At 40.5% G+C, this 24,795-nt stretch overlaps 1 protein-coding gene across 1 annotated transcript; it reads left to right on the plus strand.

Moving 5' to 3' along the window:
- Positions 1-1,368: 1,368 nt before the first annotated feature.
- LOC135514682 (transmembrane protein 272-like) lies at positions 1,369-24,795 on the plus strand. Its single transcript, XM_064938188.1, has 5 exons — positions 1,369-1,583; positions 12,079-12,162; positions 12,603-12,653; positions 12,762-12,971; positions 23,616-24,795. Exons 2-5 carry the CDS (start codon positions 12,099-12,101, stop codon positions 23,822-23,824), a joined length of 534 nt encoding a protein of 177 aa, XP_064794260.1. The 5' UTR covers positions 1,369-1,583; positions 12,079-12,098; the 3' UTR covers positions 23,825-24,795.

The raw sequence follows: 24,795 nt of genomic DNA on the forward strand, positions 1-24,795 counted from the left end.
CTCAGTTTCACATATCATGGGTGTTGTGTGATGATGTTTTCATCTGATTGTCAAACGAATCACTTCATAAAGTAGACAACCTGTTCGATCCACCATAATTTTGCCTACTATAAATAATTTACTATAATTTACTACTGGCTACTTTCTCACCTGATATCCAACATTTGGTAGGCCATATTATAATTTGACATTTGGTTGTCAACTATAGCTTGATACATGCAGCTTCTCTTCTGTCATAACTTGTTGCACCAGAAGACTAAATACATTGATATAATTAGTGCCTTAGTAATCTAACACAGGTACAGTTGTTGGCTTCGTTTACGAACCGGGGAGAAAACGCAATAACTCCAAAACAGTGAAAACATTTTCTCAAGAGATGCTGACAAAATAAATATTATATATATATATATATATATATATATAAATATTATATATTTATATTCTGTTCCTGAGACAAAATTATAATTTGTTGTATACTTTCACTGCAAAAAAATATATAATTCTCCCAGGGTTGTAAAAAATAGTCTACATTATGAGATTATTATGGATAAGAGCAATAACACTTTTATTTGTCAAATGGCATCAATCATCATGTCAAAAGAATAAGACCCTCAATATTTATTGGAAAGGAGCAATGCAAGTTGATGAGCTTGATGCTCCTTTTAATAAATATTGAGGGTCTTATTCTGGTGACATGATGATTGATGCTTGACTACCATTTGACAAATAAAAGTGTTATTGCATTTATCCATAATAATCTCATAATGTTTTATTTTTTATTTAACATTTATTTAAAACTATTTATCTAACCTTTAATTGGCCTTGTATCTGTGAGCTGTTGGCTAGAGTAGACACATTTGCTATTTAATGCTATGAAACACCACACACTACTATGAAAATGCGATGGAAACACATTGAACTTTAGATTTGTATGCGTTAGGCCAACATGAAAACTCCGTTTTGTTCCGTCTGGTAGAAACACACCACTGGTGGTAAAATGCGCATATTTTCTTTATGCAGATTTTTGAATATTTGCATGAAAATCAGTCGCCAATTGGATGAAAACCTAGCTACTGTCACGTTCCCTCGAAACAGCAGAAGTTGTCAGACTTGCTGTCCGTGCATGTGTAGACCTACCTCTCTCTTCGACTTCCGGTTTACGCCCATTGGCCGTGTTCGAGAACATCAAAACGACTGCAGGGATTAGCCGACTGACTGATCGACAAATCATATTTCCCAATAAATTATTACTCATTTATATCTATAGATCAGTTGGTCACAATTTTCCCATGATACATTGCTGTTTTGATCCTCAAACTCGTTCATATCACTGTGCGGGGTTACGGTATGTTCAGCAACAGCGTGACCTGCTGGGATGGTCCCTCCCTCCGTCACTCCACTCCACCCCAGCGGAGCAACGGAGAAAGAGGGAGGAAGTTTACAGAATTGAATTTGCTGAATCTTCTCAGTCTACTTTTTGTCTTAACTTTAATTTAGCCTCTAATCTACATTCATCGGTCTCTGCTTTTATGAGACCATCGCATTCACTGGTGATTGTACACTGTCACAACTACGACCGACAGGTAAAATATTATTTTCGGATACTGTAAACTCTTTGCGAACTAAGAAAATACTATGGGTGTATTCATTCCGCCAATTCTGTTGCAAAACGGTTCTTAAATGGAAGCGAACGGAACGGGGAGTACCTACCGTCCAATATAAACGTATTGGTTTTAGTTGCAAAACATTTTGCAACTGTTTCGCAGAATGAATAGACCCCAGATTATGGTCAGCAACTGGTAGGCCTACTCTGTTTTATAATTGCTGCAGAAAAGCGCACCTTTATTTGCTTGGAATGTCAAGCAACAATGTAGCGTTTGTAAAATAAATCGAAAGTCCCCATTCTTAACACCCGATAAATATAGGTTTTTCCAGGTGTGCCTCACCTGTTGTTAGCGTCGTACGAACCACCCTGTTCTCGCGAGTTTGCATTCTGTTACGCTACACGTTCCTGTAGCGAAACAGAATGTAAGCTTGCGATATCAGGATGGTTTGTAGGGGGATAATGTTGTAACAGCAAGTGATACATTTGTAATATTGTTCACAGATAGTTTACTGACTATTAATTTGATTTGATGTTTGATTTGATCAATATTGTAAATAATATCAATCCTTAACAAATACATTGTTAGGCCAGTTTAGGCCATCACCATATCCATAATTTTGTATTCTTAACTACAGAATATTAGTCAAATGGTGAGTGAGTGGCTGCTCTATTTCACAAGACCAAAGGAAATGCAAAAAGCATGTGATTGGTGATGTGAGATTGTAATCCTCTGCTGGAGGAGTGCCAATTTCACAGCAAGATCTGGATTCTGTGTAAAATTTGATCCAGAGCTTGATCTGAAGTTAAAACTACTTGTAGCTTCGTTTGGAGAATGGGGGATCAACCAACCACAGCTATGATATTATCACACACACACACCACACACCAGCTGATATATATATATATAAAAACACATTTTTACCTGGACAATTCTGTACACAATGGAAAGAGGCCCATGCAGAGAATACTGTAAGCAATGACCATTGAAATATGGCCTTGGAGGCCACATAATGTAACATAATGTTGGATTATGGAATGTGGTTGAAATCTTAAACTGAAGAAGTTTCTCCATACATTCTCCTCTTTGGGGCGGCAGGTAGCCTAGTGCTTAGAGCGTTGGGCCAGTAACCTGCAAGGTTGGTAGATCAAATCCCTGAGCTGACAAGGTAAAAATCTTTAATTCTGCCCCTGAACAAGGCAGTTAACCCACTGTTCCTAGGCCATAATTGAAAATAAGAATTTGTTCTTAACCGACTTGCCTAGTTAAATAAAGGTTCAATAAATTATGTTATACAACCCTGTTCTAGTACTTATTCTACTACTCTTTACTCAGAGACATTCTTACCCTCTTAGAGCAGCACAAGGCTCAGCCACTGAACTCGTGCAGGCTTAAACCAGATATCCTTGGCTTTTACTATGAGGCTGACTGCTGCATTGTTAGCCTCAGATGTGGAGTCATGCCTTTTCAGATTTACTAGGTAATTGGGTTAACAGGGGTTCTGTCCATGCAGCATGTGTTAGGCCATTTGTTCCCAGAGTTTTCCCTTGTGGTCAAACAGAACAGGGCCCGGTGTTATGATACCGATAATTTGTCACCACAGCTGCTTTGTTTAAGTTTCTGCCGCTGTGGCTCGATGGAGTAGGTCGACAGCTACATCTAGTGGTTGCGTCAGGAACAACAGTTGTTGGCAACTAGCTAAAAGGCTCTACATGGTCAATCCAATGTCTGCATTGGCCGTGCAGCATTAATGGTGATATGGCCACTGCAGAAGTAAGGGCATTCATACTTTGCAGTGCACCAGAGAGCTGTTGCGAAGGAAGCTGTCAAGGAAGTGTGTTTGTGTTATACAGGACCTCCCACCCCTCACCTACCGTCAACCAATCATAAATAAGAATTTGTTGTTAATAATTGACTTGCCTAGTTAAATAAAATAAAATAATCTTATGGAGCCCTCTGCATTGTTTCAGCATTTAAGAGGTGCACAACGTTGTAGTACAGAGCTCAATTCGACTACGCAATTGCATCGCACCATCCATATGGCGCCTCTCTGCCGACAAATCATCAGTATCACCACACCTGTTTCCCGATAGTGATGAAATTCATGCTTACAAGTGTTTTAACGATGCATCTTTCCGACAACAGTCGAAAATGTAACAATACACCAAGCAGAGAGAACGGTTGCTAATTGCATCGTTGGAGCATGTGTTGATTCTGATAGGATCGAAAGTAAGGGAGAGCTGCTTTCGGATCAGGCTACACATCATGAAATGCAGTACCAGTCAAAGGATTGGACACACCTACTCATTCAAGGGGTTTCTTTATTTGTACTATTTTCTACATTGTAGGATGACAAAACTATGAAATAACACATATGGAATCATATATTAAGCAAAAAAGTGTTAAACAAATCAAAATATATTTTATATGGCCTCCCGAGTGGCGCAGTGTGCCACTAGAGATTCTGGGTTCAAATCCAGGCTCTGTCGCAGCCGGCTGCGACCGGGAGACCCATGGGGTGGCGCACAATTGGCCCAGTGTCGTCCGGGTTAGGGAAGGGTTTGGCCGGCAGGGATGTTCTTTTCCCATTGTGCACTAGTGACTCCTTTGACGGGTCAGGCGCAGTGAATGCTGACACGGTTGCCAGGGGCACGGTGTTTCCTCCGACACATTGGTGCAGCTGGCTTCTGGGTTAAGTGGGCATTGTGTCAAGAAGCAGTGCGGCTTGGTTGGGTTGTGTTTCGGAGGACACACAGCTCTCGACCTTCACCTCTCCCGAGTCCGTATGGGAGTTCCAGCAATAAGACAAGACTAACTACCAATTGGATACCACGAAATTGGGGAGAAAACAGTGTAATTCTTTTTAAAATAATAAGATATATAAGATATATTTTATATTAGAGATTATTTGTCTTGATGACAGCTGTGCACACTCTTGGCATTCTCTCAACCATCTTCACCTGGAATGCTTTTCCAAAAGTCTTGAAGTAGTTTCCACATATGCTGAGCACTTGTTGGCTGCTTTTCCTTCACTCTGCAGTCCAACTCATCCCAAACCATCTCAGTTGGTCGGGTGATTGTGGAGGCCAGGTCATCTGATGCAGCACTCCATCACTCTCCTTCTTGGTCAAATGGCCCTTACACAGCCTGGAGGTGTGTTGGGTCATTGTCCTGTTTAAAAACAAATGATAGTGGAACTAAGCGCAAACCAGATGGGATGGCGTATCGCTGCAGAATGCAGTGGTAGCCATGCAGGTTAAGTGTGCCTTGAATTCTAAATAAATCACAGTCAGTGTCACCAGCAAAGCACCCTACACCATCACACCTCCTCCTCCATGCTTCACGGTGGGAACCACACATGTGGAGAGCATCCATTCACCTACTCTGTGTCTCACAAAGACGGCAGTTGGAACCAAAAATCTCAAATTTGGACTTATCAGACCAAAGGACAGATTTCCACAGGTCTAATGTCCATTGCTTGTGTTTCTTGGCCCAAGCAAGTCTTTTATTCTTATTGGTGTCCTTTAGTAGTGGTTTCTTTGCAGCAATTCGACCACGAAGGCCTGCTTCACACAGTCTCCTCTGAACAGTTGATGTTGAGATGTGTTTGTTACTTGAACACTGTGAAGCATTTATTTGGGCTGCAATTTCTGAGGCTGGTTACTCTAATGAACTTATCCTCTGCAGCAGAGGTAACTCTGGGTCTTCCTTTCCTTGTGGTGGTCCTCATGAGAGCCAGTTTCATCATAGCGCTTGATGGTTTTTGGACTGTACTTGAAGAAACTTTCAAGATTGGCTGACCTTCATGTCTTAAAATAATGATGGACTATCGTTTCTCTGTGCTTATTTGAGCTGTTCTTGCCATAATATGGAATTGGTCTTTTACCAACACAACTGATTGGCTCAAATGCATTGAGAAGGAAAGAAATTCCACAAATTAACTTTTAATAAGGAACACCTGTTAGGGATAGGCGGGACGCAAATGTCTCAATTGGCCAATTGCCAGGGAGAATGCAGAGCGCCAGATTCAAATAAAATACTATAAAATTCAAACTTTCATTAAATCACACATCTAAGATACTCAATTAAAGCTGCACTCGTTGTGAATCCAGCCAACATGTCAGATTTAAAAAATGCTTTTCGGTGAAAGCATAAGAAGCTATTATCTGATAGCCTGCACCATATGCACCAGCAGTAAACAAAGGGGTTAGCATATTTCAACCCTGCAGGCGCTACACAAAACACTGATATAAAATATAAAACACATTACCTTTGACGATCTTCTTTTGTTGGCACTCCAATATGTCCCATAAACATCACAATTGGTCCTTTTGTTCGATTAATTCTGTCCGTATATATCCAAAATGTCAATTTATAAAGCGCATTTGATCCAGAAAAAAACAGCTTACAAAAAAACGCAACGTCACTACAAAATATTTCAAAGGTTGCCTATAAACTTTGCCAAAATATTTCAAACTACTTTTGTAATACAACTTTTAAGTATTTTTAAACGTTAATCTATCACATTGTAGACAGGTCATTCTGTGTTCAATAAAGGAAGGAAAACAAACCAGCGATACTTTTTACGTCTTGCGCAACTCTCAACAGTGTACCCAGTTCCTAGTTGGCCTACTTCTTCATTGCACAAAGGAATAACCTCAACCAAATTCCAAAGACTGGTGACATCCAGTGGAAGTGGTAGGAACTGAAAACAGGTTCCTAAGAAATATCCATGGACAATGACAACTCAGGGAACAGAGATAGGGGAAAAAATAATATTCTGAACAGTTAGCCTCAGGGTTTTGCCTGCTACATAAGTTATGTTATACTCACAGACATGATTAAAACAGTTTTAGAAACTTCAGTGTTTTCTATCCAAATCTATGAATAATATGCATATCTTATATTCTTGGCATGAGTAGCAGGAAGTTGAAATTTGGCACGCTATTTATCCAAAAGTGAAAATTCTGCCCCCTAGCCCCAAGAGGTTGCATCCCAGGTGATGAAGCTGGTTAGGAAAATGCCAAGAGTGTGCAAAGCTGTCATCAAGGCATAGGCTGGCTACTTTGAAGAATCTCAAATATTTGTTTAACACTTTGTTGGCTAGCTATATAACATAAAATGCTCTGTAAAATAGCTAAAAGGCTATAAAGTTACATTAACTATAAAGATATCAGTCACCAGTGGAAACATTTACAACATTTATGTATTTTACCTCAGACGATCCTGTAGTAAGGTTGCTAGCTAGTACACCTAGCAACTTAATCTAGCTAACTAGCATTTACTGCTAGTGAAGTTGCTAGCTAGCAAGTTAGCATGAAGTAGCACTAACTGGGCTAGTCATTGTCTAAATGACAGGTAGAAATAAATTCATTAGCATAAAGGGGTAACTAGCCCCCAGGGGCCAGTTACCCCCTAGTAGGGGAGGGGCAGATTGCCCCCAACACACTCATCCAACATAATACTACTTTATTAAAAAATGATCCAAATGTTTCTCTTTAAACAAGTTAATTATTTATCGTAAGGCTTTCCTACTTGTATATTTAAAATATATATATAGATCTAACTTTAATTGGAATATATCTACAACTTTTTCTGAATTTAAAAAAATTTAGATCACGTTACCACAAAATCGTTTTGTTGAAATATCTCAAAAAGTTGTGATGACACGGAGGACATTTTTTGTTACCCCAGGGGGCTAGTTACCCCCTACTACCCTAATTAACACTTGGGGTAGTTGTTGATTCAAAAGAACAAATGTGACAGGCACTAATTTGCAATATAGCCTAAATTGTTAGCTTGGATTTTATAATCTATAAGGCTTAAGTCGACAGACAGAACAAGAAGAAGCACAGAGTAACAGCAGAGAAGATGCAGAGACAGACAGCATAACAGGGAGGCAAACACAATGGCTAGAGTAGAGGCAAAGGTATAGTGGTGAGTTTAATCTGCAGTGGTATTTTTACATATTGTATTTGTTTTAAGCATGAGCTGGTAAAAAAAAGAGGAGGACCATGTCTCACCAGTACTGGTACAAAAATGGTTGAGAAATGCTGTACTGTACTGCAAATGTTGTGTCAACAGTATTGCCTGTGTCTTAGTAGTGTGTGTGTGGAAATGGTGTGTGTATGGTTGGGGGATGCCGATAACTTCAGAACAAAGTTGACTACAACTACAGAGATGGCTGCATTAAAATATAAACAGTAGGCTATAGGCCAATTTCAATCAAGTTCATTATGTTTTGCTACTTGTAGGCTACTGTCTGTAATTTGTCTCAATGTACACTGAACAAAAATATAAACGCAACATGCAAAAATGTCAAAGATTTTACTGAGTTACAGTTCATATAAGGAAATCGGTCAATTTAAATAAATCATTAGGCTATGGATTTCACAAGACTGGGAATACAGATATGCATCTGATGGTCACAGATACCTTAAAAATAAAGGTAGGAGCGTGGATCAGAAAACCAGTCAGTATCTGGTGTGACCACCATTTGACTCAAGCAGCACGACACATCTCCTTCGCATAGAGTTGATCAGGCTATTGATTGTGGCCTGTGGAATGTTGTCCCGCTCCTCTTCAATGGCTGTTCGAAGTTCCTGGATATTGGTGGGAACTGGAACACGCTGTTGTACACGTCGATCCAGAGCATCCCTAACATGCTCAATGGGTGACATGTCTGGTGAGTTTGCTGGCCGTGGAAGAACTGGGACATTTTCAGTTTCAGACATGGGGCCATGCATTATCATGCTGAAACATGAGGTGATGGCGGCGGATGAATGGCACGACAATGGGCCTCAGGATCTCATCACGGTATCTCTGTGCATTCAAATTGCAATCGATAAAATGCAATTGTGTTCGTTGTCCGTAGCCTATGCCTTCCCATACCATAACCCCACCATGGGGCACTCTGTTTTACAATATTGACATCAACAAACTGCTCGCCCACATGACACCATACACACTACGCTGTCTGCCATCTGCTCGGTACAGTTGAAACTGGGATTCATCTGTGAAGAGCACACTTTTCCAGCATGCCAGTGTCCCTTGAAGGTGAGCATTTTCCCACTGAAGTCGGCTACGATGGCGAACTGCAGTCAGGTCAAGACCCTGGTGAGGATGACGAGCATGCAGATGAGCTTCCTTGAGACGGTTTCTGACAGTTTGTGCAGACATTCTTTTATTGTGCAATGCCATAGTTTCATCAGCTGTCCGGGTGGCTAGTCTCAGACGATCCCGTAGGATGAAGATGCCGGATGTGGAGGTCCTGGGCTGGCGTTGTTACATGTGGTATGCGGTTGTGTGGCCGGTTGGATATATTGTCAAATTTTCTAAAACGACGTTGGAGGTGGCTTATGGTAGAGAAAATAACATTAAATTATCTGTCAAAAGCTCTGGTGGGCATTCCTGCAGTCAACATGCCAATTGCACGCTCCCTCAACTTGAGGGGAATTGTGCTGTTTGACAAAACTGCACATTTCAGAGTGGCCTTTTATTGTCCCCAGCACAAGGTGCACCTATGTAATGATCATGCGGTTAATCTGCATGGCTACCACAGCATTCTGCAGGGATACGCCAGTATATCAAACTTCTTGATATACTACACCTGTCAGGTGGATGTATTATTTTAGCAAAGGAGAAATGCTCACTAACAGGAATGTAAGCATATTTGTGCACAACATTATAGAGAAATAAGCTTTTTGTGCATATGGAACATTTTTGGGATCTTTTATTTGAGCTCATGAAATACGGGAACAACACTTTACATTTTGGGTGGGCTGGTTGAAATTGACACACAAAAATATTTGTTTATATACAAATGGGTATGTTAAGTTTCTAATTTTAGATTTTAGCGCAATTTCTCTGTTATACTAATCGATAATGATTATTTGGCTGATCAAATAATTCTACGTTTTTAAGAGAGAGCTTTTCAATTGGCATCTCTCTCTCCCCCTGTTTTCAGTCACAGGTGGGGACTGGATTAGATGTAAGCAGTGCAGGAGTTGGGCTCACTAGTTGTGCTCCGATTTGACTGGGGATAGCTTTATTTGTGACTTACAGGTACAAATTAGAATTGTGTAATAGCAGAGAGTTACTTCATTTATTGTTATTAAATGTTATATTCCAATGTTATTATTTATATTCCACTCCAATATTATATATATTTTTTTAATTAATTAAAAACAACTTGTATGTATTGGAAAGGAAAAACAAATAAAGAAAAAAATGTATATGCAGATGAGTTAAAAAGAGGGACTTTACATCAAATCTCTTCATAGTGCGGATATTAATGCTGACATGTGCAACACCATTCCCCCCATATTTTATTTAAATCATTATTAAACATAGACAAGTAGACTTTAAGTATTACTTACTAAAGAATTTCTAAATAAAACTGACTAAATGGATTTTAACAGACTTGTGTGAAACCCTATGCCATGTCTATACAGAATGCAAATGGCAATAAATAAATATTGTTAAATTATTATCAATACTAACTTTTCATAATGTTATAGTCTATAGTGTGCAGTATATGTATACTTCAGACCATTTGTTTCCAAATATTGTATGAGAAGACAATGCTATTCTGTCTTTTTCACCATATATCACTGTTGTTCCAATTTTACAGAAGAAATGTCAATTTGTAAGTTTTGAACATTTGAAAATGAATACAGATAAATATTTTTAAGTAGGTAGGCTAATTTAGTACCCATTAAGTGCAGTCCGGATATTTTATCCAATATTTGTCTGTCTTATAAAAAAAACATTTGTAAGTAAAGTCATTAAACTTCACAAGAGATTAATCTTACATTTTATCTCCACTTGTCTTACAAGAATAAGGGGGGCTTGCTCATTAAAGCATCCGGTCCCAGTGAAACAGTCACGGGGCAGGGCATGAAGTTGAAGATAGTGCCCTTTACTGTTTGACCAAATCGTTGTTTTAGCTGCCAAAAAAATGGCACGTTTTAAGTGAGGTGACAATGTAGAATGTGCTCTTTCTACGTTTATAGGCACATTTTCAATTTTTTTTTACGATCCATGAACTTGGCTGTAATTGATGAGTCGGAGCAGGAATCTTTGCGGATACCGCATTTGAATTTGAACGTGAGTATATAAACAAATATTTTTGTGTGTCAATTTCAACCAGCCCACCGGACTAAAAAATGGTCCAGCCCATCTGGCATTTTCCAGAATTGCCAGATGACCAATCTGCCGCTGGAGAGACAGATAATCCATGTGATTCTAAGTTTAGCAGGGTGTATAAAGTGACGCGTAAGGGCACAAAAATTATCTAACGACACACTTAGCTGTTCTATGAGTGGTCTAAGGCAGGTGTTAGATTGCGAGCGTTTTCAAGTGCAACATTAATATAAATAGTTTTGGGGAACAACGCAGAGATTTAATGATGCTCCTACAAAGGTTCTAATGATGAACTTAGCCATAAAATGCTTTTGGGAAACCCGGGCAAAAACTCTTAATTGTGATTTTTCAACCAGATATTGCAATTGGACATAGATCAAAACACTTGGTTGCAGCAGCCTGTCTTGCAGCAAATATTGTAACACATTGACATTTTTAGAGGATTGTTTTTTGGGGGGTCATATCGTGCTCCCAAAATAAACTGCAAGTCACATGGCAAAATATTTGGTCAGCATTATGCGACCAAATTGGTCACACTTTAAGCCTATTAAAAGATAAATACAGTGTAGGCTTCATAGACCTATATATTTCAATGATATTGAAATACATTTAATGTTCATTAAATTAAATTTAGCTTTTGTATGCTACTTTCTGTCATTTCTGAACTGCATCTCCCACCAACCTCCAAACCAAAGGAGGTTGGTGGCACCTTAATTTAGGTGGACGGTTTTGAGGTAATGGCTGGAGCGGAATAGGTGGAATGGTATTAAATACATTGATGTCATTCCATTTGCTCCGTTCCAGCCATTATTATGAGCCGTCTTCCCCTCAGCAGCCTCCACTGCTCCAAACATTGAGTTCCATTTTGTTCTTAAATGGAAGTTGTAGTTCAGTCATGTCTCTCTTAAAAAAAATAAGTGTCTGCAAGAAGTTGGACGGAACCATGTGGACTTCACTCCACTTTAGAGCATGGAAGAATTTGTCATTCATAGATGTGCAGCTCATGTCAAATACTTAGCATACTATTCAGATTGGAATGGCAACGCATGGAAACCATAAAATTAAAATACACTACAACTTCCGTTTATGAACCCAGCAGCTTTTGACTGTGGATGGATACATGTCAACCGGGTCGTGTTCATTTGGCACCAAACGGAAGAAAACAATGAAACAAGGAGGGACTACCAGGAGTGTATTCATTAGTTGGATAGTATTGAAAAACGTTTTGCAACATAAATAATTTACTCCAGACGCTCTTCAACACAGTTAAATGATGATGATTATGATGAACTCTAGACTCTAACAGCTCACTGTCTGACTCACTCTGCAGATCAGTGAGTATCAGCAGAAATGGAAGACGGGACTCTACTGCAGAACATGCGTCAAGCGCCCAAACCAAGTACTCCTGTGCTTGGTATGCTACCCTACATACAGTTTTCAAGCCGTGTTTTTAAACTGTGTTTTTGTGTTGTCTTATGTGTGAATATATGGTGTATGTGTGTGGGTGTTAGCAGTTTTTTTTCATAGTTCCTCTGTGCCATTATATGTGACCACATGTTTTATCTGATGCAACTGTAGTCTTATTTTCTCTGCCTGGTGTTTTGAGGTAGCTTGTTGATAAGTGGCTAGCCACTGTACACCACTGGAAGGAATAATACACCCAAAAACTATATTTTTGGTATTTTTTTCATTAATCCACAGTAGGTACAGTTCCAAAATGTTTTGCATGTCAGGATTCAAGTTTTCAAGATATAGACCTTTCAAAAAGCTAATTGTAACTTGCCACATCATCATGAATGCAGAAACATTGAAAGATAACTTGTGATTGTCTGCCGTGTTCCTCTGTGCCTTCAGTCATATCCAAACTCATCATGACTGCCTTGCCAGTCGCCCAGATCGCAATAGGTAAGTATCATATACTATTAATTATTTTTATTATCACACGCAGATGTAATGTTAGTTACACCTTTGTTTAGCCTACTTTCTGACACCCATACACCTTCTCCCTACTAGGTGGTATGTTCCTGGAGAACTGCCCCCAGCAGCGCTATATCCCCATCTACCTGGTGGTGACGGGGGTGTTTGCCCTGGCCCTGGCTGTCCTGTCCTGCCTACCCTGCACCAAGGAACAGGATGAGGGGGAGCAGCAGAGCCCTCTCAGCAGCCTTTGTACCGCCTGGAACTCTCTAGTGTCACTATTCCTCTTCTGCTGGTTCATAGCGGGTGAGAAAAGATAATGAGAGTGGTTGTAAATGTTGTGAACAACAGTGAGATGTAAAAAGGGAAGTTGTAGGTACTTAAAGGGCTATTGCACTTACTGATTTGGCATTGTTTTAGATTTGGTTCATTAATGCAACCGCTGTGTCAGATTTCAAAAGAACTTTACGGAAAAAGAAAACCATGCAATAACCTGAGAACAGCGTTCAGACAACAAAGCAGCCAAAAAGATATTCTCCATATTGGGTAGTCAACACTTACCTTTGATGATCTTCATCAGAATGCACTCCCAGTAATCACAGTTCCACAATAAATGTTTGTTTTGTTCGATTATGTCCAAATAGCTTCTTTTGTTAGGGCGTTTGGTAAACAAATTCAAAAGCGTGTTCAGGTCCAGCCGAACTTCCGACGAAAAGTTCAAAAGGTTCCGTTACAGCCCGTAGAAACTTGTCAAACGATGTATGGAATCAATCTTTCGGATGTTTTTAACATGCATCTTCAGTAATATTCCAACCGGAGAATTCCTTTGTCTTCAGAAAAGCAAAGGAATGGGAGATATCTCTCATGTATGTCAAATGCATGTGACTGCTGACAGACCTCTGACTCATTCCTTTCTCATTCGGTCCCACTTTACAGTAGAAGCCTCAAACAACGTTCTAAAGACTGTTGACATCTAGTGGAAGCCGTAGGAAGTGCAACATAACCAATATCCCACTGTATCTACAATAGGGGCTGGGTTAAAAAACGACAAGCATTATATTTCCCACTTCCTGGTTGGATTTTTCTCAGGTTTTCGCCTGCCATATGAGTTCTGTTATTCTGTTATTCTCACAGACATCATTCAAACAATTGTAGAAACTTCAGAGTGTTTTCTATCCAATACTACTAATAATATGCATATATTAGCATCTGGGACAGAGTAACAGGCAGTTTACTCTGGGCACCTTATTCATCCAAGCTACTCAATACTGCCCCCCTGTCACCAATAAGATAAGAAATGCTAGCGGCCATGACTGAGTAAAAAAGTATCTATTTTATTGGCAAGAAAGTCGCGTGACCACTCTAACAATGAAAATACATGTCCTCAATGATTGAAGGCAGGGGGGGCAGTGAGGGGTCAGATAGTTACCGGAATACCTGGTACAACTTATATCACGATATGGTAACATTGGTAACAGCCTAAACATTATTAAACTTCTATCTGATCAAATAAGCCTGATGTAATTTGACACTCTCTCATAGACCTCCATACAGAAAAGGTCTCATCTCACACAGACAGATTTTTAGGCGAAGTAAATCCTCTCGCTTTGCCTCTTCCTCTCTGAATGAATTCAAATGGGAGTTGGTTTCGAGGTGTGGTTTGAGATGGGATTACTCCGTCAAAAATCTGTCCATTTGAGATAAGCCCTTTCCTTTCCAAAGCAAATACAGATGAAGAAAAACTGAAATATCACATTTACCTAAATATTCAGAACCTTTACTCAGGACTTTGTTGAAGTACCTTTGGCAGTGATTACAGCTTTGAGATTTCTTGCGTATAAAGCTACAAGCTTGGCACACCTGTATTTGGGGAGTTTTTCCCATTCTTCTCGACAGATCCTCTCATGTTCTGTCTGGGCTGGGGACCGTCACTGCACAGGTATTTTCAGGTCTCTCCAATGATGTTCGATCGTGTTCAAGTCCGGGCTCTGGCTTGGCCACTCAAGGACATTCAGAGACTTGTGCCTAAGCCACTCCTGCTTTGTCCTGGCTGTGTGCTTAGGGTCATTGTCCTGTTGGAAGGTGAACCTTTGCCCGAGTTTGAGATCCTGAGCGCTCTGGAGCAGGTTTTCATCAACGATCTTTCTGTACTTTGCTCTGTTCATCTTTCCCTCGATCCTGACTAGTTTCCCAGTCCCTGCTGCTGAAAAACATCCCCACAGCATGATGGTGCCACCACCATGCTTCACTGTGCCAGATATGAGGTTTGGCCTTCTGGCTAAAGAGTTCAGTCTTGGTTTCATCATATCAGAGAATCTTGTTTCTCATGGTCTGATAGGCTTTAGGTACCTTTTGGCAAACTCAGTGGCTTGTCATGTGCCTTTTACTTGCCACCCTGCCATCTGGCCACCATACCATAAAGCCTGATTGGTGGAGTGCTGCAGAGATGGTTGTCCTTCTTTAAGTTTCTCTCAGAAGAACTCTGGAGCTCTGTCAGAGTGACCATCGGGTTCTTGGTCACCTCCCTGTCCATGGTCCTTTTCCCCCGATTGCTCGGTTTGGCTGGGCGGCCAGCTCTAGGAAGGGTCTTGATGGTTCCAAACATTTAAAAATGATGGAGGCCGCCTCCCGGGTGGCGCAGTGGTTAAGAGCGCTGTACTGCAGCGCTAGCTGTGCCATCAGAGGCTCTGTCATAACCGGCCGCGACAGAGGTTGCCAGGTGTTTCCTCCGACACATTGGTGTGGCTGACTTCCGCATGCCTTTCAACCTTCGTCTCTCCCGAGCCCGTACGGAGTTGTTGCGATGAGACAAGATAGTAGCTACTAAAACAATTGGATACCACGAAATTGGGGAGAAAAGGGGGTAAAAAAAGAATGATGGAGGCCACTGTGTCCTTGGGACCTTCAATGCTGCAGAATGTCATGAGGTAGTCACCTGGAATGCATAGTTTTTATGTCTTCACTATTATTCTACAATGTAGAAAATAGTAAAAGTAGGTGAGTCCAAACTTTTGACTGGTACGTTATGTAGATAAAGTATTTGTTTTTTATTTTGAATAACTTTGCAAAAATGTCTAAAAACCCGTTTTCACTTTGTCAATATGGGGTATTATGTATTGATTTGATTTGAAAAAAAGTCCATTTTAGAATAAGGCTGTAACACAACAGAATGTGCAAAAACTCACGGGGTCTAAATACTTTCCAAATGCACTGTATAAAAAGGAAGGACTGTAAGGCTTTTCCAACTCTTCATCTGAGGAGGAGTAAGGATCGGACCAAAGCGCAGCGTGGTAAGTGTTCATGATGATTTTTAATTGAAACGAACTGAACACTGAAATTCAAAACAATAAATGATGTGAACCAAACAAAAACCGAAACAGTACCGTGTGGCCCAAACACTCACACGGAAACAAACACCCACAAACCAAAAGTAAAACCCAGGCTACCTAAGTATGATTCTCAATCAGAGACAACTAACGACACCTGCCTCTGATTGAGAACCATACTAGGCCGAACACAAAAACCAACATAGAAAAACAAACAGACTGCCCACCCCAACTGACGCCCTGACCATACTAAAACAAATAATAAAATAACAGAACTATGGTCAGAACGTGACAAGGACCAAGTATTCCAAGTCACAAGCCTCTGAGGATCAATGAGGTAACTGGGTGGCTCCAATCTTGGACTCTGACCCTCTCCCTTGCCATATTACCGACACATCGGCAGTCTTGACTGCAGTAAAATTCCACGTGACCATTGAGTCACGGTAATCTGCTCTTATGCACTCTGGACATGAGTTGGTACTACCAAACTTGGTAACGATCATCAGGTCCTAAAGGCCTGGTACTCAGGGCTCTATTGTCCCTCCATCAGGTCCTAATGGGCTGGTACTCAGGGCTCTCTTGTCCCTCCATCAGGTCGCTAATGGCCTGGTACTCAGGGCTCTATTGTCCCTCCATCAGATCCTGTGTGATGAATTTGAAGAGAGAAGTTCAACAGGTTTAAACTGAGTGGAAAACGTGGATATTGTGGATATTGTTTCAAAGCCAAACACAACAAAATGGACAGCACTTTCTCAGTTGATGATTAATTCAAAACACCCATATGTATATTAGAGCTTATACATGCGCATAGGCCTTTATATGAGCCCAAGCTATAAAAAAACCTGAATTAAAATAATGAGTGTGCTGTTATGCAAAAAAGCCTACTGCATATTACGCATGCATTTCAAAACATAATTTATGATATCTTTGGTACATAATTGTTCTCACCCAGTGGTTCCCAAAGTTTTTATAGTCCCGTACCCCTTCAAACATTCAACCTCCAGCTGCGTACCCCCTCTAGCACCAGGGTCAGCGTACTCTACTTTTTTTTGCCATCATTGTAAACCTGCCACACACATACTATACGATACATTTATTCAACATAAGAATGAGTGTGAGTTTGTCTCACAACCCGGCTCATGGGAAGTGATAAAGAGCTCTTATAAGACCAGGGCACAAATAATAATATGAGGCACTCTTGTTCAGATATCAATAAATGGACTTGAGGCAGGGCATGAAAGGGATAATGAATTCAATTGTTTGTGTCATCCGTTTTGGAAAATGACCTGCTTAATTGCGCACCCAACTCACTCAGGTGCTTTGCTATATCACATTTGACATTGTCCGTAAGCTTGAGTTCATTTGCACACACAAAATCATACAATGATGGAAAGACATGTGTTGTCCTTGTTCATGCAGACAGAGAAGAGCTCCAACTTCTTAATCATAGCCTCAATTTAGTCCCGCACATTGAATATAGCTGAAGAGTCCCTATAATCCTAGATTCAGATTATTAGGTGAGAAAAAACATCACCCAGATAGGCCAGTCATGTGCGAAACGCGTCATCATGAAAGCGGTCAGATAAGTGAAAATTATGGTCAGTAAAGAAAACTTTAAGCTCGTCCCTCAATTCTAAAAGACGTGTCAATACTTTGCACCTTGATAACCAGCAAAAGCGTTACATGTTCACTGTACATATCATTGCATAGCGCAGAAAATACATAAGAATTCAGGGGCCTTGCTTTAACAAAGTTAACCATTTTCACTGTTGTGTCTAAAACGTTTTTCAAGCTGTCAGGCATTCCCTTGGCAGCAAGAGCCTCTCGGTGGATGCTGCAGTGTACCCAAGTGGAGTTGGGAGCAACTCCACTCCACTATGTCTCCCTGTCATGGCTTTTGCGCCATCAGTACAGATACCAACACATCTTGACCACCAAAGTTCATTTGATGTCACAAAGCTGTCCAGTACTTAAAAAATATCCTCTCCTGCTGTCCTGGTTTCCAGTGGTTTACAGAAGAGGATGTCTTCCTTAATTGACCTCCCATAAATGTTAACGGACATATGCCAGGAGCTGTGCCAGGCCTGCCACGTCTGTTGACTCATCCAGCAGTAATGCATAGAATTCACTGGCTTGTATGCAAAGCAGTAATTGTTTCAAAACGTCTCCTGCCATGCATCATGAAACAGTGTTGTTTGATGAAGGCATTGTCTGTATATATTTTTTTGCCTTTTCCCCCAGCATTGTCCCAGCCATATCCGCAGCAGCAGGAAGAATGAAGTCCTCCACAATAGTATGGGGCTTGCCTGTCTTAGCCACTCGGTAGCTCACCATATAAGACGCTTCTAGCCACTTCTTATTAATGGTATCTGTTGCTTTTATACATTTCTTACTACTCTAAAGCGTCTTGGTTCTTCCACAAAATACTCCCGTAGCTTATTTCTCAAAGTCTGTGCAAGAGTGAAGGTTTCATATAACTCACTGTGGCTGAGGAAAGGCACTACTCCCAATATAAGTGAAGCCCAAATCAATGTAGTTCTCATCATATTGGCGCCTCTTCGATGGTCCAACGTCTGTTGTTCGGTGCTTTCCCGGGTCAGGGGGCAGTTGCTTTTCGGCTGCATCAGATTCACAACTGTCAGTGTCCATGCTAGCTGGGCTAACAACAAATGTAGAAGTACTGATGCTAGCTAGCATTGGATGTGCTCATGGAAGTAGAACAACTTGTGTCGTTGACAGGTGCAGGTGTAGTACTGCTGGTAGTAGCAGTACTGCCAGTAGAGCTGGTATGGTTTCCCAAATGAAATACTGGGTAGCTGCAGGAACAGTGTCAGAGAGCCCATGGCATACAGAGTTTGGGCTGAATATTGCCTGTCGCGCAGAGAGAGACTGCATGCTCCTTAAACAGTGGTTGATGTGTGGACTGAAATAACTGGAGTAGGTTACCCCACATGAGTGGAAAACCAACAGGAGGAAAAGTGGCCTTCACTATTCAAGTGCTTACGGATGACATGTATTTTTACCCCCTGCCCCTGTCCCTGCCCATTTGATAATGGGCCATTCTAAATCTACACTCATTTGACATATTAGTAAAGACAAGATTAAATTGAGAATAGTGATTGGTGAAAATATGATCACTTGATGACATAACAGCTTGTGCAGACTGAGGCTAGGAACAGAGTGTAAGATTTCTTTTACTTTCTCAAATCATCAGTAGCCTAAAGTCACATCATGCAGCACATACAGTGGGGCAAAAAAAAGTATTTAGTCAGCCATCAATTGTGCAAGTTCTCCCACATAAAAAGATGAGAGAGGCCTGTATTTTTCATCATAGGTACATTTCAACTATGACAGACAAAATTAGAAAATAAAATCCAGAAAATCACATTGTAGGATTTTTAATGAATTTATTTGCAAATTAAAGTAACTGGAAAATAACTATTTGGTCACCTACAAACAAGCAATATTTCTGTCTCTCACAGACCTGTAACTTCTTCTTTAAGAGGCTCCTCTGTCCTCCACTCGTTACCTGTATTAATGGCACCTGTTTGAACTTGTTATCAGTATAAAAGACACCTGTCCACAATCTCAAACAGTCAGAGGGCTGAACATATACACTACTAGAGTAGCTGTTTTATTTTGATTGCTTTGCTGTAACTTGGTTACAGTACTGTGTGCTTGTGTAATGAAAGGCTTGTTAGAATATTTTGTGGAATTGCCCATTGTTGATATGCTTTAAGAGCCCGATCCCGATTTAAGAATGTATGCCTTTCCTATGCACACCTTTCCTTTCTTTCCTGTAGTACTTGATACCGGTGTCAATGTGGTCTTGTCTCAGTGTCGGATACATTTGTACTTAGTGTTGACTCAGTCTCGGACAGTGAGGACTCATAATTAGAGCAGCGGAGTAAAAAACTCATAATTATTCCATTCTGTAAACTCGTAAAACCGCTTTGCCAGGCCAAATATACACACTCCTTTCTTAAAACATTAATACCTGCAGTCTTTATATCTATTATAGACATGTTTGCAAACTGGCGAACCTATTGGACCTAGGGCTTCAGTGTGTTACAGGTATGTGATGCTGAAAAGGACAGCAATGGTAATACCAGCGTACTTTTTTGTTTTTTTTAATGGGCATTGTATATACTAACTTCTTAATCCCAACTGATGCCTATCAAAGTCGTGTAGGTATACCGAGACCGAAGTCTTAGTATGCTATTTTTTTATCAGCAATTCAGTCATTATGCCCTGTTTGCATTAGGGGCATAGGCATGGGTAGGCCTGGGTGGACACAAGCCCACCCACTAGGGAGCCAGACCCACCCAATCAGATTGAGCAAAAACAGAAAAAGAATACATTATTATTATTATAAAAATAGTCCACAGGCACCACTACACAACTGCATAGGGCCGATGGAAAGACAGCAGTCACACACAGCGTGATGTTAAAGGATAAGCAGTCCATTCACTCGGACATACACTACCGGTCCAAAGTTTTAGAACACCTACAAAGGTTTTTCTTTTTTTTACTATTTTCTACGTTGTAGAATAATAGTGAAGCCATCAAAACTATAAAACAACACATATGGAATCATGTAGTAACCAAATGTTTTATTTTTATTAAAACAAAAAAATATAGAATATAGATTCTTCAAATAGTCCCCCTTTGCCTTGATGACACCTTTGCACAGTTGACTTGGTCTCGCCCCCCCAACTGCTGAAAACCCTCCCACTTGCTGGCCAACATATTTTCTGGTGGAGTTTTCATTTTCGGTACATTTATCTTGAGCCATCCCTTTAAATAGTGCACCTTTCATTAGAATTGGCCACCCTCCCGCTCCCTATTTTGTCGACAGACTCAATAGAATATATCGAGAGAAAGGGTTCAGAATATTAGGGATCAATGAAAGAAAGCCATCTAAATATATGAATAGTCATCTTAGTTTTAACACCACCTGGTAGAGTTAAAAATACTCTGATCTTGTCATTATTTAGGGTTAGGAATGTATTTATGAATAATAATAAAACAGGTTTGGAGAGCCTATACGCATGAAAGAAAAATGGTGGTTTGATTCATTCTGAAAAATTGCCACGTTCAGTTCTTTAACCCATGGTAATGTTGGACTATTATTGTACATATAATTATAATAGGAAGAACAGTGTATGATAGACTCAACCCTTGTCTATTGCCTGCACTAACCATGGAACTGTGATGACACAGCCAAGTATTGCGGCATGCGACAGGTTCAAACGTTTACGGCTTAGTCTGTGCTCTGCTCCATAAGGATTCAATTAGCCTACACGTATTTCATTATATACACATACACACAAAGTATGTGGACACCCTTTCAAATGAGTGGATTCGGCTATGTCAGCCACACCCGTTGCTGACAGGTGTATAAAATCAAAGCACACAACCATGCAATCTCAATAGAAAACATTGGCAGTTGAATGGTCTTACTGAAGAGCTCTGTGGCTTTCAATGTGGCACGTAGGATGCCACCTTTCCAACAAGTCAGCTTGTCAAAATTCTGCCCTGCTAGAGCTGCCTCGGTCAACTGTACGTGCTGTTATTGTGACGTGGAAACGTCTAGGAGCAACAAGGGCTCAGCCGCAAAGTGGTAGGCCCACAAGCTTACAGAACGGGACCTCCAAGTGCTGAAGCGCGTAAAGATTGCAACTGAGGACCGACAACACTCACTACCGAGTTGCAAACTCCCTCTGGAAGCAATGTCAGCACAATAACTTTGTCAGGAGCTTAATGAAATGGGTTTCCATTCCCGAGCAGCCGCACACAAGCATAAGATCGCCAAGTGCTCTCACCTCCTCCCTGTAGGCTGTCTCGTCGTTGTTGGTAATCAAGCCTACTACTGTTGTGTCATCTGCAAACTTGTTCTTGTGGCTGAATGGAAGCAAGTCCCCGCAGCAATGTTCCAACATCAAGTCTTCCCAAAAGAGTGGAGGCTGCTATAGCGGCAAAGGGGGACCAAATCCATATTAATGCCCATGATTTTGGAATGAGATGTTTAACGAGCAGGTGTCCACATACTTTTGGTCATGTGTATTATCAACTGTTACTAATGATCCTTGTGGAGGCGTTTACAGAGGAATCAAATGAAGGTAAACGAAACAATGTAATTAAATGGAATGGTAATGTAGGCTATACCAACTGAAGAGTACTAACATTAAATTTACAGTTGAATATGTGTTATTAGGCCTGACGGTTGATACCGAGTGGCTAAACATAGAAATAGAAAACAGAGAAAGTTGGGGTACCCTAGAATTAAGACATTCAAGAGTTCCCATCCCTGCAAGTTAAAAAGCCATACAATTAAAATTCTTCAAAATGATAAGCTTCAGTTTGCTCCATATGTCTGGTTTCACATTTGTCTCCAGTGATTATAATGTAAACTATATCTTTAAAGGTGTCTTGAATACAATTCCCTTCCAAATGGATTACTAATTTACCTAGCTCCTATCAATACAGTGCATGGAGAATGGTGTTATTTCTATCTGGAAAAACACATTAGATGCTTTTTCCATGGTTTCCTTAAGCTTAAAGCTTATGGGGTGGCAGGTAGCCTAGTGGCTAGAGCATTGGCACAGTAACTGAAAGGTTGCTGGATCGAATCCCCGAGCTGAGGTAAAAATCTGTAATTCTGCCACTGAACAAGGCAGTTAACCCACTGTTCCTAGGCCATCATTATAAATAAGAATTTGTTCTTAACTGACTTGCCTAGTTAAAAGTTAAATAAATAAAATTGTGGCGGGAATTAGGTCAAGGTCAGAATATTGTGTAGCTGTAGACACCTCCACACCTTCATTTATTCAACCTCAACCCCAAATAAATAGTGTCTGAATAGTATGCTATTCTCATGCTTAAACACCAGGTCAGAAAACAGAGAGAAGTGTATTAAAAAACAGATACATTCCATTTTTGCAAGCTTAATTCAGGTCGGAATCGGGCCCAAGACCATAGGGAGCTGTGAATAACAGTTCTACCACAGGCAACACAGGTTCTTTGAGACTGGATTTGAGTGGAAATACAAGACAGGAAAATCAGAAGCCGGTATCGGTTCACAAGTTAGTTTATTTCTCTTCCAATTTCGGCTTCCATTAACAAAGTTATCTTTTGCTTAGCAAGCAAAATGGAGGGAGGATATAACAAGAAACATAATTAAATCAAACAAAAACAGGTTTCAGTGCAAGGAAAGCACATGAACTTTAATCAGATCCTTAACGCAAATGTTATAAAGGGGCAGGGACAAATAGGGAGTTAATCGCATTACTCAATGATTCAACCAATAGCACATCGGTAGAAGCATGCACAGTAATTAAGGGCATTTGGCACACCTGTGACAGCTACATAAAGATTTTGGGAGGATTAAACTAGCAGAGATCAGAGTATGTTGTTTGACAAAATCTGAACATATAGGGCCAGTCTCCTCCCTGGACTAAGAAGCACTCTCAATGAAGACTCTCTTTACAAGCATGTTTTTTTAGTCAAGGACTTAACTTAATTTGTGCCCAGGAACCCACAAAACCAGCCCATAATGTATTCAAAAGGGTTATCAGCCTTCCCTTCTATTTCTTCACCCACCCTTCTATCTCTCCATCTCCAGGCAACGTGTGGATCTACTCTATATTCCCTGCAAACTATAATGAAGAAGAAGCTCTCCACTGCAACAAAACCCTGTATCTGTTTGCCTTCTGGACCACCACCCTGGTATACATCTTCCTGGGCACGCTCATGGTTGGGGGCTGCTGTGTGCTTGTCTGCATGTGTCTGTGTGGTGGAAGGGGGCTAGGCTCAAACAATGCCGACGTCTGAGGGGGAGGCGAAGGGTGCATATCTGGGTTCAAATATTATTTGTTTTCTTGCAAATGCTTCAGGCAAGCTCAATTAAGCACAACTGACACATTGGAACCAATGGAATGGTCCCAGAAGTAAAACCCCTGCCCATCTGGCACTCCAGTCAGGCTAAATCAAACACTGAAAAGTATTTGCAGAAAAAAATCCTATTTGAACCCAGGTCTATTGGGTGGGGAGGGCATGGGGATCAGGGCTCTGTTCAGGAGGGAGTTGTGTTTCGGAACATTCAGATATTTTGTAGAACAGACAGTTAGATTGTGTGTCATGTTTGACACGGAAGCATTTGTTTTATTCCTTAAATTTCTATATGCACTGTTTTGAACATTAAATGTCACTGAATACACCTCTGTTGGGTGGGGAGTGGTCCTATTCAGGTCCTGGTGCTCAAGGAGGGTTCAACACGCACTGCACATTGCACTAGCATTGTGAAAAATTATTATCCATACTACCATGCCTTCTAACCTTTTGTATTCACAACCTGTCTGTATGTGTGTCAAATAATCTGCTTCATATTACCAAATGTACATTGTTAAACGCTAATCTTTCTGTAATCTCTTTCTGGTCTATTCTTTACTCTGTATATTCCAGCATAAATAAATGTAATCCATAATGTAATGGCGCCTCCACATGAATACGAGGAGAATTTCACCCCGTGGGCGTAATGTACTGAGAATAAAGTGACAGTTGTCTTTCTCAGTGTGCTAAAATAAGATGTGTCTGGATGTGCCTCTGCCTTTTCATTCTGAGGAAAAATAGTCTATTTGAAAGAAATGTTTGCGATGCAAGTTGTTTTCCTGTGTAACGTAATGATTTTGTGTGTTGATTAACAGAAACATTCGTTGACTGGGTAGTAGATTTAATATATCATGCATGTCATTTGTTCAACAATACAAAATCACACTTTTAGCAAATAAACATATTCAACCAAC

Source organism: Oncorhynchus masou, chromosome 26 (assembly GCF_036934945.1).
Source record: "Oncorhynchus masou masou isolate Uvic2021 chromosome 26, UVic_Omas_1.1, whole genome shotgun sequence".
Classification (NCBI taxonomy): domain Eukaryota; kingdom Metazoa; phylum Chordata; class Actinopteri; order Salmoniformes; family Salmonidae; genus Oncorhynchus; species Oncorhynchus masou.

What these genes read in the sequence shown, in the direction of transcription:
- LOC135514682 (XM_064938188.1), top strand. Translation starts at nt 12,099, where the DNA reads ATGGAAGACGGGACTCTACTGCAGAACATGCGTCAAGCGCCCAAACCA. An exon ending in ACCAAGTACTCCTGTGCTTG is followed by an intron (nt 12,163 to 12,602) that starts GTATGCTACCCT and finishes CTGTGCCTTCAG; the next exon opens with TCATATCCAAACTCATCATG. An exon ending in AGTCGCCCAGATCGCAATAG is followed by an intron (nt 12,654 to 12,761) that starts GTAAGTATCATA and finishes TCTCCCTACTAG; the next exon opens with GTGGTATGTTCCTGGAGAAC.